Below are 12,570 nucleotides of genomic sequence, written 5' to 3' on the forward strand. Positions count from 1 at the left end.
TTGATTTCTGTTTGTCCCATCTGTTCTTTGTTCCCCCTTTCTTTTTCTGCCATCTTTTAGATTCATCGAGTAATTTTTATGGTGTAGTTTTATTTCTTTTTTGTTTTTTTGGTTTATTAACTGTAGCTCTTGTTTTGCTATTTTAGTGGTTGCTTTAGGGTTTACAGTGTTTTACTTAGGGTTATCACAGTCCACCTTCAAGTAATATTGTACCACATCATATATAGGATAAGAATATTACAAAAGAGTTTACTTCCACTTCTTCTCTCCTTGCCAGATCCTCCTGGATCTGTGGGATTGTAGTTTTCATTAAGTTTAGAAAGTTGTTGGCCATTCTTTTCTTCAAATATTTTTTTTCTGTCTCTTTCCTTCATCTCTTTAGGGCATTGTATATTTAGCCACTTGAATTCCTGGTCAGGGAATTAATTAAGATCCTGCATGCTGTGCGGCATGGCCAAAAAAAAAAAAAAAATTTATTTGTTCAATGTATGGATGAGTGAAGGTGAAAATGCACAGTGCTTTATACACAAAAATTACTCATATATTTTATTTCTATTTTTGTTTTCTTCCTAATGCAGATTCTGTTAGCTTATTGAAAATTCAGGATGCAGTTCTTTCATATGAAAGATTAATAGAACTTAAAAAAAATCACTGTGAACTACTTACAGGAAAAAATAAAAGAATGGAAAGTAAGGTTAGTGGGCTACAAAAGGAGCTATCAGAAACAAAAGAAATGAAATCACAGTTAGAGCATCAAAAAGTGGAGTGGGAACAAGAGCTCTGCAGCTTGAGGTATTGAACATCTTGGTTTTAAAGAAATATTTGAACTGTTTTTATTTACTGTAATACTACAGATGTGTATTTACTTTAATACTATGGGAAGTTTTATAATTGCTAACTTACCTGCTGGGATTTTACAGGGGAGAAAACTTCATTAGTATTGTGGAGTGTGAAATTCTTGGAAATAATACAGCAAGTTCTTAACAGTGAATACTTCTACTAATAATTTAATGTATATATTTCCAAATCATCATTTTCATGGCCATACAGAAGTCCTTCATACAGAAGCCTCATTTTTTTTTTTTGTAATCTCTCTTTTTTTTTAAAAAAATTTATTTATTATTTTATACAGCAGGTTCTTATTAGTTACCCATTTTATACATATTAGTGTAAACATGTCAATCCCAAGCTCCCAGTTCATCCCCCCCCTGCCCGCTTTCCCCCCTTGGTGTCCATACGTTTGTTCTCTACATCTGTGTCGCTATTTCTGCCTTGCAAACCGGTTCACCTGTACCATTTTTCTAGATTCCACATATATGCGTTAATATACAATATTTGTTTTTCTCTTTCTGACTTACTTCACTCTGTATGATAGTTTCTAAGTCCATCCACGTCTCTACAAATGAACCAATTTCGTTCCTTTCTATGGCTGAGTAATATTCCATTGTATATATGTGCTACATCTTCTTTATCCATTCGTCTGTCGATGGGCATTTACGTTGCTTCCATGACCTGGCTATTGTAAACAGTGCTGCAGTGAACATTGGGGTGCTTGTGTCTTTTTGAATTATGGTCATTATTTTTTTAACAAATTGAATTTCAGTTGTTTTTCATTTTTCTGTATTATATTTAATGCTACAAGGAACGTCTCTTCTATAAATTCATTTCTACTTTTCTGATTATTTATTTTGAATAAATTCTTTAATATTGTGTTATTTGGTTAAAGTATGAGAACTTTTAAAAGAGGTCTTTGATCCATGTTTCTAAATTGTTCTCCGGAAAGTTTATATTACTTTATACTCCCACCCACAGAAGTATGAAATGGCCATTTTTCTCAAGACAAAATTTTAAAAAAAATTTATGCAGTTTTATTCTTAACATATGCATGGATGAAATAAAAGGTAAAAATGGAAGGTGATTACTGATTAGTTTATTCAATTTCTCTTTCATACAGAGATAAAATTAGTTCAAGGTTTGTGCTGAAAGCACAAAATACTCTTTATTGTTTAATTAATTAATATGGATCCTGCCTTATGGGATTTTAAATGATTTATTAAATAGATAATAATCAACAAATTGAAAATGTTGCAAAAGAAGAAACATAAAAAGTGTGGTGCAACAGATATTAGACTCCCTAGCCTAGTCTTGGATTACAGTGTCTGAAGATATATGTTCTGTAAAAGACATCTGCAGATTTTATCTGGCACTGTAAGTCATTTAGGGGTACCTGTAGTATTTTATGAAGTTGAAATTTTATTTCTAGTGATCTTATAAACTTGTTTCTAAACAACAGCTTCTCTTTTTAATTAGTAACTAAATTATCTGTCCTAAAGGAGGAGTAATTATGACAGTGTGGAAAACAGGGTAATTTTCGACCTAACTTCACTGAATAATTTCAAAATTTCTTTCCTACACTATTCACCGGAGTTACTTTTGACTAAAACTTACTTAAGTGGCAGAATGTTTTTTCAGTGCTACCTTTCAAGTGTATATATCTTTATGAAGAGATTGAAGTGAGGATTTAAAAATATGAGACCTAGAAAGGAAAAAAGAAACTGGAGAACAGAAATTTCATTAGGATACTAAATCAACGGGTGAATAGACAGATCATAAAATGAACTTTTTATTTTCTAACAAAACACATTTTAAGGTAAGCATATTTAACTGCAGATTCACCCTAAAACAAGAAGAAGAGAAGAGAAGAAATGCTGACATGTTATATGAAAAAATTAGGGAGCAGTTAAGAAGAAAAGAAGAGCAATACAGTAAAGAAGTTGAAATGAAACAACAACTTGAACTCACTCTCAGAGCACTAGACATGGAACTGAGGACTGTGAGAGATAATCTGAATCAGGTAAGTTAATCTTTGGTGAAAATTTCAAATTTCTAACACTATTTCATCAGTATTATTTATAATATCTCTTTGATTTAATATATATTATTTAGGTTTAAAACAAATAAAAAGTGTTATCCTAAATATGAACTATGACATTTATAGCTTAAATTATTAATTTCTTGCCATTCTTAGCTTCTAATACATGCTCTGTGTATGTTTTCTGAATGGAGGAATGGAAGGTAAATTGAGCTTTATCATTAATATAATGATTGGCATTTTTGGTCCATTCGAAAGTAATATTCTTTTTTTTTTTTTTTTTTTAGCATATAGTTGAGTTTTTTCCGTTTATTTATTTATTTATTTATTTTTGGCTGTGCTGGGTCTTCGTTTCTGTGCGAGGGCTTTCTCTAGTTGCGGCAAGCGGGAGCCACTCTTCATCGCGGTGCGCGGGCCTCTCACTGTCGTGGCCTCTCTCGTTGCGGAGCACAGGCTCCAGACGCGCAGGCTCAGTAGTTGTGGCTCACGGGCCCAGTTGCTCCGCGGCACGTGGGATCTTCCCAGACCAGGGCTCGAACCCGTGTCCCCTGCATTGGCAGGCAGACTCCCAACCACTGCGCCACCAGGGAAGCCCCGAAAGTAATATTCTTAATTCCAATCCATGTGTTAATTTTGGCTTTTTTATGTTAAAATACAGGCTAAATTGCCTTGAGACTGTGATGGAACTAGTTAAATGCTTTGTAAAAAGATTTTCTTTCACAATACTATATCTCCCTGTATTTTTGCTCTGTGATAAGTTTGGCGGTCATTTAAATTAAAATCTGAGTTATTCATGTGGGATAAACATCCTTGTGCTTATTTAAAAAGGCTACTTCCTTTTTTTTTTTTTTTTAATGCTATTCTTGTCTGCTTACATTCTTTTTATGTATGTATGTGTGTATGTATGTATGGCTTTGTTGGGTCTTCGTTTCTGTGCGAGGGCTTTCTCTAGTTGTGGCAAGCGGGGGCCACTCCTCATCGCGGTGCGCGGGCCTCTCACTATCGCAGCCTCTCGTTGCCGAGCACAGGCTCCAGACGCACAGGCTCAGTGGTTGTGGCTCACGGGCCGAGTTGCTCCGCGGCATGTGGGATCTTCCCAGACCAGGGCTCGAACCCGCGTCCCCTGCACTGGCAGGCAGATTCTCAACCACTGCGCCACCAGGGAAGCCCGGCTACTTCCTTTTAACAGTTTTTTTTTTTTTTTTTAATTGTGCTCTTAAGCTTTTGACTTTTTTTTTTTTAATGGTATGAGACCAAAAACCTCATGAAATGTGTCTCCAGGTTGTAGAAGAGCGAAATGACACTCAGAGGCAGCTTTCTCGAGAACAGAATGCCAGAATTTTGCAAGATGGAATCCTGACCAATCACCTTGCCAAACAAAAGGAGATAGAAATGACTAATAAGGAAATGAATTCTGAGGTATTTTCTTTAATCATTTTCAAATATTTGTGTGTATGTATCTGTATATATATATATTTTAAAAACCAATACTATACATCATAGACAGTATAGAGGATATTTAAAACCTATTTAAGTATATTTTGGGGGGGGGTGACGTTTCTCGTCCACTGGATATTTAATATTTTTAATTCAAACATAATTGAATTATATTTGATTAAATTTAATTCAAGTTCTTTTTCTTTTCTTTTTTTTTTTTTTTAGAAAGAAAGGGAGAAAGAAAGCTGGCCTCTAGAGTTTGTTTTTTTTTTTTTTTTTTTGGCTGTGTTGGGTCTTCGTTTCTGTGTGAGGGCTTTCTCCAGTTGTGGCAAGCGGGGACCACTCTTCATCACGGTGCACGGGCCTCTCACTATGGCGGCCTCTCTTGTTGCGGAGCACAGGCTCCAGACGCGCAGGCTCAGCAGTTGTGGCTCACGGGCCTAGTTGCTCCGTGGCATGTGGGATCCTCCCAGACCAGGGCTCAAACCCGTGTCCCCTGCATTGGCAGGCAGATTCTCAACCACTGCGCCACCAGGGAAGCCCCTCAAGTAGTATTTTTAATTCAAATCCATTTGTCTGCAACAGTCAAGCAGTGACATACAATAGCCTCATCCAAGGAGAGGCTTTTAATATTTTCCATAGGAACTGATGAACTTTTCATAATCTCAAAACTATTGCTACCATCTAGAAAAGTCTGCACCCTGATGGTGGTTTAGGCAGGGAAGACCATGTGTGCTCCACCATTGACCACACTACCCAGCCAAATCCCAGCACTGAATACGTTCGTGCCCTCTGCTTTGGAGTGAACATGTCAATCACTATGCACCTCATCATTTTCAGTGTCTAAATCAGAGTCTGTTCTTGGTTTCACTGTCATTTCTTTAACCAGTACCCCATCAATGACATTTTCACATCACTTAACAATTTTTCAGTATCATAAAAGCTGCAACATTAGTTGTAAAAACATTTTTGAGCACTTAAAAAAATTATTTCCTTAGAATAAACTTATAAAAGTTTATAAAAACAAACAAAAAAAGAAACCCCCAAAACAAACAAACAAAACAACATTATGGTTTTTGGCAGTGATTTCACTTCCTTGATAGATTAATAGAGAGGTTAGTTTATCCCTTCCACTGATGGTAAGGAGGAAAGGTATAGCCAGTTCAGAGACCATATTTTGGATGTCATTCTTCCACTTGTGAGAAAATTAACAGTTTGCTCCATGTAGTGTCCTATTTCAGTACAAGGAACTTTTGAAAATAATGATAGATATGCCATAATGATTTAGTGATAATTTATTAAGTATTTTATTTTTAGTGAAACAGTTCATTGTATTTCCCCCTACCTTACTATTTAAAGCATTATGAAGAGAGAATGAAAGTTATTGCAGCAGCGAATAATCTCATGATTTTCTAAGATCTCTATAAATTTTACCTTATTTACCACTAGTGTATGCACCATTAGTGAAATATAAGGTTTATTTTGTATTTATATGTTTGTACTAGAGAACTAGCTGTGGTTTGGTGTAAGAGGACTCATAGTAAAGTCAGAAGACCTGGGGAAAAGCCTGCAGCTTGCTTGTATTTTTAACTTCCTTATTTCCAGGACTGTCATAGCTAAATGAGTTAATTGATATTTGTAGAAGTGCTTAGTACAGTTATCAGTAGATGTAATTCTTGTAAATGACTATAAAAATATTAGAAACATAGAATATTTATGGAATATTTTCAGGAAAAAAAATTTTTTAGGAAATTTAATCTGTCAAAATACATACAGAGCTAAGGCTTTTACTATGGGGTAGCTGTATAGGTTAGATAGCAGATGTAATTTTTTTAAGCTAGCGGGTGGTATTTTATTTTATTTTTTATTGAAGTATAGTTGATTTACAATATTGTGTTAGTTTCAGGTATACAGCACAGTGATTAAGTTTTTTATATATATATATGTGTGTGTGTGTGTGTGTATATATATATATATATATATATATATATATATATATATACCTTTATAGATTCTTTTTCCAAATATTGAGTGTAGTTCCCTGTGCTACACAGTAGGTCATTGTTGGTTATCTGTTTTTTATATAGTAGTGTGTATATATTTATCCCAACCTCCTAATGAATCCCTCCCTCTCTTTCCCCTTTAGTAACCATAAGTTTGTTTTCTATGTCTGTGAGTCTCTTTCTGTTTGTAAATAAGTTCATTTGTATCATTTTTTTAGAGTCCATGTATAAGCGATATCATATGATGTTTGTCTTTTCTGTCTGGCTTACTCCACTTAGTATGATAGTCTCTAGGTCCATCCATGTTGCTGCAAATGGCATGATTTCATTCTTTTTTATGGCTGTGTAGTATTCCATTGTATAAATATGTCACATCAGATGCAATTTTTAAGTGTAGTCAGATTTATTAATCTTTTATTTTAAGCCTTCTGGGTTTGTTATAATTTAGAGAAAGGCCTTTCCAATTCTGAGCTTCTTAAGAATTCTCTTGTGGTTTCTTTTTTGCTTTCATGGATTCATTGTCTTCAATTAAATTTTTGAACTTTTGAAGATTTCTGCTTGTAAGAAGTCTGAGGTTTGTATCCAACCTATTTTTTCCAGTTGGATATCCACTTATTGCAGTCTTTTCATTGTATAAACATATAGGTTAGTCTTTCAGAGGAAATCATGAAATGTCAATTTATTGAGTACTAGCTAAAAATCTCCTTTGTTTCACTTAGGTGTCCGATAGTCCTGAAAAAGGAAAAGATCTGTTACATAAAAACCACATGTTGCAGGATGAAATTGCCATGCTAAGACTGGAAATAGACACAATAAAATGTCAGAACCAGGAAAAGGAAAAGAAATATTTTGAGGATATTGAAATTGTGAAAGAAAAGAATAATGATCTTCAAAAGACAATAAAACTGAATGAGGAAACATTAACAAAGACAATATTCCAATATACTGGACAGCTTAATGTTCTGACAGCTGAGAATACAATGCTAAACTCTAAGCTGGAGAATGAAAAACAAAGCAAAGAAAGACTGGAAACAGAAGTGGAATCCTACCGTTCTAGACTGGCTACTGCCATACATGATCACCATCAAAGTCAGACATCAAAAAGAGACCTGGAACTTGCCTTCCAGAGAGCAAGAGATGAGTGGTTACGCTTGCAGGACAAAATGAATTTTGATGTGTCTAACCTGAACGATAACAACGAGATGCTTTCCCAGCAACTTTCTAAAGCTGAAAGTAAATTCAATAGCCTAGAAACCGAGCTCCATCACACGAGAGATGCTCTCAGAGAAAAGACTTTGGTGTTAGAACGTGTACAGAGAGACCTAAGCCAAGCACAGTGTCAAAAGAAGGAGATTGAACACATGTATCAAAGCGAACAAGGCAAAGTGAATAAATACATTGGAAAGCAGGAATCCTTAGAAGAGAGATTATCTCAACTCCAGAGTGAAAACATGTTGCTCAGACAGCAACTGGATGATGCGCAAAACAAAGCCGACAGTAAAGAGAAGACAGTAATTAACATCCAAGACCAGTTTCAGGATATTGTGAAAAAACTTCAAGCTGAAAGTGAAAAACAAGGTCTGATGCTGGAGGAAAGAAACAAGGATTTAATCAACGAATGTAATCATTTAAAAGAGAGAATGTATCAGTATGAAAATGAGAAAACAGAAAGAGAAGTAAGTATCCAAGAAGAGAAATAATTCTCAGACTTCCTGAAAGAAAATTCAAAGTGATTTTGATTATGGCTAAATGTTGAATCTAGTTGAATATAAAAAATATATAGACTATAAATTTATAGGCCGTAAGTCAGCCTAAAGGCATACCTTGTATCCAGCAAATAAAGAATTAGACCTGAGAGGTGCTTTATTTTGAGTAGAGACATCGTGTCACCTATGAAATTTTAAGAGATTAAGTTATAAATTGTTAATGGGTATAGACAGGTATTAGTAATTTACTCTTCTACTGCTAAGATAATAATTTTAATCTTTATGTCACCACATTTTAGTATCATGATGAAGCAGATAAATGAAACGCTCAGATCTAAAATGAATTATTTTGAAATTAAGATTCAGTTGTGTGGATTACCTTGACAGTCAATTCCAGATTTCCCAGATGAACTGATGTGTTGATGCCATATCTCATAGTACTTTTCTTTCAGTAGCTTGTCATAACTTTTTAGTTGATATAATTTTATTTTTATTCATGTCAATTTAAATTAATTTGGGAAATAGTTCAGCCTCAAATCATGTATTTTTATGACCTCTCAACTCTTTAAAGGCATCTACTTTTCATTAAATCATAATTTGGGATTAAAGTAGTGAGTTTTAGCAAAACTATACTTGATTTAATTTTCCCACTTCTATTTATAATTTACTTGGAACATTTTTACAAATAATTTGCTCATAATTCTCATTTCAAGCCTCAGTTACTATCATTTGGATATAAATTTGTCCAATACAAAGAGAATTGTAGCTCTCTGTGACTTATTAATTTGGCATTGGACTCCCATTTTCAGACTAGTGAGGGGTGGCAGATTCATGAGTAGCAGGAATAGAGTGGAGGACAGGGTCATAGGGGCTGCCGTCGGGAGGCAGCGGAGGCCCTGAAGGTCTCATTTTAATTCTAGGAATTGAAATGGGAATGACCTCATTTTAATTCTGAGATAGGAATCTATTGAGCACTGGATTGAATATGTGAGGATCTCTGAAGTTAATCGAAGCCCGCAGTAGAGAAGAGGGAAGATGTTCCCACCACTCGTGCCATCTACCCACCCATTTCTTTCTGAGACTTGAGGAGGTCCTCAAGCTCTGCAAATTGATCGGGAAGGGCAGGGAGTGGATAGCGGGACTGAATCCATTGTCTAAATAACTTAATAGCGACAAGGCCAGAGGGTAACACCTTCTGTGTCTTTAACCAAATTCAGTGAGCAGGAAGGTGCACATACGAGAAGAAGGAGACGAATTGATGTCTGTGGTGATAGTTTTCAAAGTACATATGTTGGAGTTATCTATTATTAACATAACTTAATAATAAGGTAATTTATAAAATCAGTGATAGAGTATCTTATTAGGCACTTGTGAGACAACTTCAACAAGAACTGGCTGATACCCTAAAAAAACAATCTATGTCAGAGGCTTCACTGGAGGTCACGTCACGTTATCGTACTAATTTAGAAGATGAGACACAGGATTTAAAGAAAAAATTACGTCAAGTCGCAAGTCAGGTATGTATGAAATTTAATGTGTCAGTACTTAATGTATAGGATAAAGCGTTTTAGGACACTAATTTTCATGGACGGCTTTCTTTTGTATTTTCATTACAAGTAAATTTATTACAATTTTGTTATCTTTATAATGCACTTGTTTCTTAAACTCTGACTTTCATTCTGCCTTTTGCATTATATATTTTTTCTTACAATATTTAACCTTAGGAAAGTTGAGAATTGTGCATGATTCCTCACAGAAGTTGAGAGACTTTTTTTTCTATTAAACAGTATTTTTTAGTGATATCTCTACTACCATGATGAAGCAAGCCAGATAAAATCAGAGGATAATGTTTAATGGAATGTTCCATAAAATTGTCATTTTTCATCTTCACTTTCGTGAATGGATATAGTATCTGTGTATATTTATTTCATGGATTTCAGAATAACTTGTGCAGAAAGGTCATTATACAAACCAGTTGAAGTTAGGCATTGACTTCATTTTCTTTTCATTTTAGATATATTGTAAAAGTGTAGAGATACTCAGATCGTGTATAGTATGTACACCCAAAATAGAAAATTAAGAAAATTATCTAGATCCTGCCATTGTATTTTTAAGAAAACTATTGAGATATAATTCACATATCGTATAATTCACCCATTTAAAATGTGTAGTTCAGTCTCTCCTTGTATATTCAGAGAGTCGTGCACTTGGCACCACAGTCAATTTTAGAGCATCTCCATCACCCGCAAAGGAAAACCCTGCATCCCTTAGCCATCACCCATGGCCCACATCTCCCTCAGCCCCAGCAACCACCAGTCTAATTTCTGTCTCTGTAGATGTGCCTATTCTGGGTGTTTCATATAAGTGGAATCACACAGTATGTGGTCCTTTGTGATTAGCTTTTCTCATTTGACGTAACGTTTTCGAGGTTCATCCATGTTATAGCGCATATCAGTACTTCCATTTCTGTTTATTGTTGAACAGCACGTTATGTGGCTAAGCCATTTATCCATTCATCAGTTGATGGGCCTTTGGGTTATTTCCACCTTTGGGCTGTTAATAATGCTGCTGTGAACATTCATTTACAAGTTACTGTGTGGACATAATTTTTATTTCCCTGCTGTTGGATTTTATCCTCTGAGTTAATTGGCTGATTTCACCTTTTCTTGGCCTTTACTCATGCTGTCCTTTTGTCTTTACAGTTTCTTTTCCTCCTGCCTAATCCTCCATTTATTTAGACCTGGCCCCCAGTCTTCTCCATGAAGCTCTCTCTGACTATCCTAGCTCTCATTGACCCTGTCATCTAGTCTGTGAAGAACAGTTTAGCCCTTAGTTTTACACTGTTTTAATTTTTTTCATGAGAGAGAATCTTGTCTTAAGTATAAATTTGTCTAACAGGGAATATTTATTGATATGCATGGTACCTGTCTTGCATAAATCGAAAATATTGTAGCTTAACAGTTGCTGGGATACAATTAAGTACTTTATACCATACCAATAATTTCTTCTTGGAGATATTGATATAATAAATCTTTTATTAAAATGTATTTTAAGCAATTAAATATAAAATTAAAAGCTCTTAATCTAATAGAGGAGAATTGTTCAATTAAATGCTCGTTTTTTTTCTCCCTCACTCTGGAAAAAAAAAAAATCTGAATTTGCCTTCCTTCATTATGCAGCCAGAACTGGGGATTTTCACATTTACAGCATTTCACCAACTGTAAAGCTCTGTGGATAGCTTCTCTGATATCCAAACCACATAACCTTAATTTTCTCATCCGAGTACTTTCTAGACATAAACAGTCGTTGGGAGTGAATTGATTCAGAACTTTGATTTAGCAATAGGGTGATATTTCCATGCCAGTGACTTAACCCTTCCTCTGATGGTCATGTAAGTTATGTACCACTCAATCCAGGAGGTGCTATTTGCATCTTAATCTATGATCACTGCCCACTGAGTAGTACAGAGAGGAAGTTAAGTTATAAATTATTATAAGTGGGAAAAAGTACTGGTTGGTTAATGGAATCAGTGAAAGTTTTTGAAGTACTGGGCACATACATTCTGGTCCTCATGCTTCCCATTTACTGCCAATTTCAATGGTATGGAGAATGATTTCAGTACACAGGAGACCACTTCTGTTGGCATGCCATCTGCCTAAAATATCCAATTGTTTAGAACATAAAATACAGCGATAGTAATTGTAAACACTTAGCATTTACTATGTACCACGTACTTTTCTAAATACATTATGTATACCCCCCAGTTTAATCTTCCCGACATCCCAGTGAGGTCAGTGCTATTATTATCTTCATTTTACGGCTGGAGAAACTGAGACACAGAAAATTTAAGTAATTTGCTCAAGGACATACAGCAAATAACTGGTGGAATTGGGACTCAGACCCACGCATTCTGGCTCCTGTGTAGATACTGCCTCTCACACTAGTCCCTGAAGCATCTGGTTGTCACCAACAGTAGTGTGTAGTGTGAACGTTCATAATCACTGGAAGAGCTGTGGTCATTCACATATGTGGATATTTAAAATTATAGTTGGTATAGAGCATGGAATAAAAAATATAAATGTCTTTCCCCATTTGGCCATTTTATAAATTTGTGTATTTATTTGATAAAATATAATTTAAAGCATGAATGATGTTGTGGTTTAGTACTAGAGGAGAGGTCAGTAACTTGTAAAGGGCCAGATAGTAAATATTTTAGGCTTTGTGGTTCACAAGGTGTCTGTTGTAGCAACTCAACTCTGCTGTTGCAACAGAAAAGTAGCCATAAACGATATGCAGATGAAAGACACAAAAACAGATGATGGCAGATTTGCTAGATTATCAGTAATTTAAAAAAATTTTTTCTTCTTTTAGTTGCAAGAAGCACAGGATCGACGTACAGAGGCCATGAGATGTGCTGAGAAGATGCAGGATCACATCCAAAAGTACAATTTAAAGCAGCACAGAAAATAACTTAAGTATAAGTATAGAGCAGATAAGCAGTATAGTATGAGAATTATATCAGTAATGACAATAAATACGTCATTGTGAAGCT

General features: G+C 35.0%; 1 protein-coding gene across 3 annotated transcripts in view; it reads left to right on the top strand.

Moving 5' to 3' along the window:
* ANKRD26 (ankyrin repeat domain containing 26) overlaps positions 1-12,570 on the top strand; it is a 93,961-nt gene that overhangs the window by 57,548 nt on the left and 23,843 nt on the right. For all 3 annotated transcript variants that reach the window (XM_057543552.1, XM_028162903.2, XM_028162906.2), the window contains 6 exons: positions 579-792; positions 2,671-2,854; positions 4,154-4,291; positions 7,032-7,988; positions 9,383-9,535; positions 12,390-12,460. In XM_057543552.1, the coding sequence (XP_057399535.1) occupies positions 579-792; positions 2,671-2,854; positions 4,154-4,291; positions 7,032-7,988; positions 9,383-9,535; positions 12,390-12,460 (1,717 nt within the window). The remainder of the gene's footprint in view (positions 1-578; positions 793-2,670; positions 2,855-4,153; positions 4,292-7,031; positions 7,989-9,382; positions 9,536-12,389; positions 12,461-12,570) is intronic.

This window comes from Balaenoptera acutorostrata, chromosome 3 (assembly GCF_949987535.1).
Source record: "Balaenoptera acutorostrata chromosome 3, mBalAcu1.1, whole genome shotgun sequence".
NCBI lineage: Eukaryota > Metazoa > Chordata > Mammalia > Artiodactyla > Balaenopteridae > Balaenoptera > Balaenoptera acutorostrata.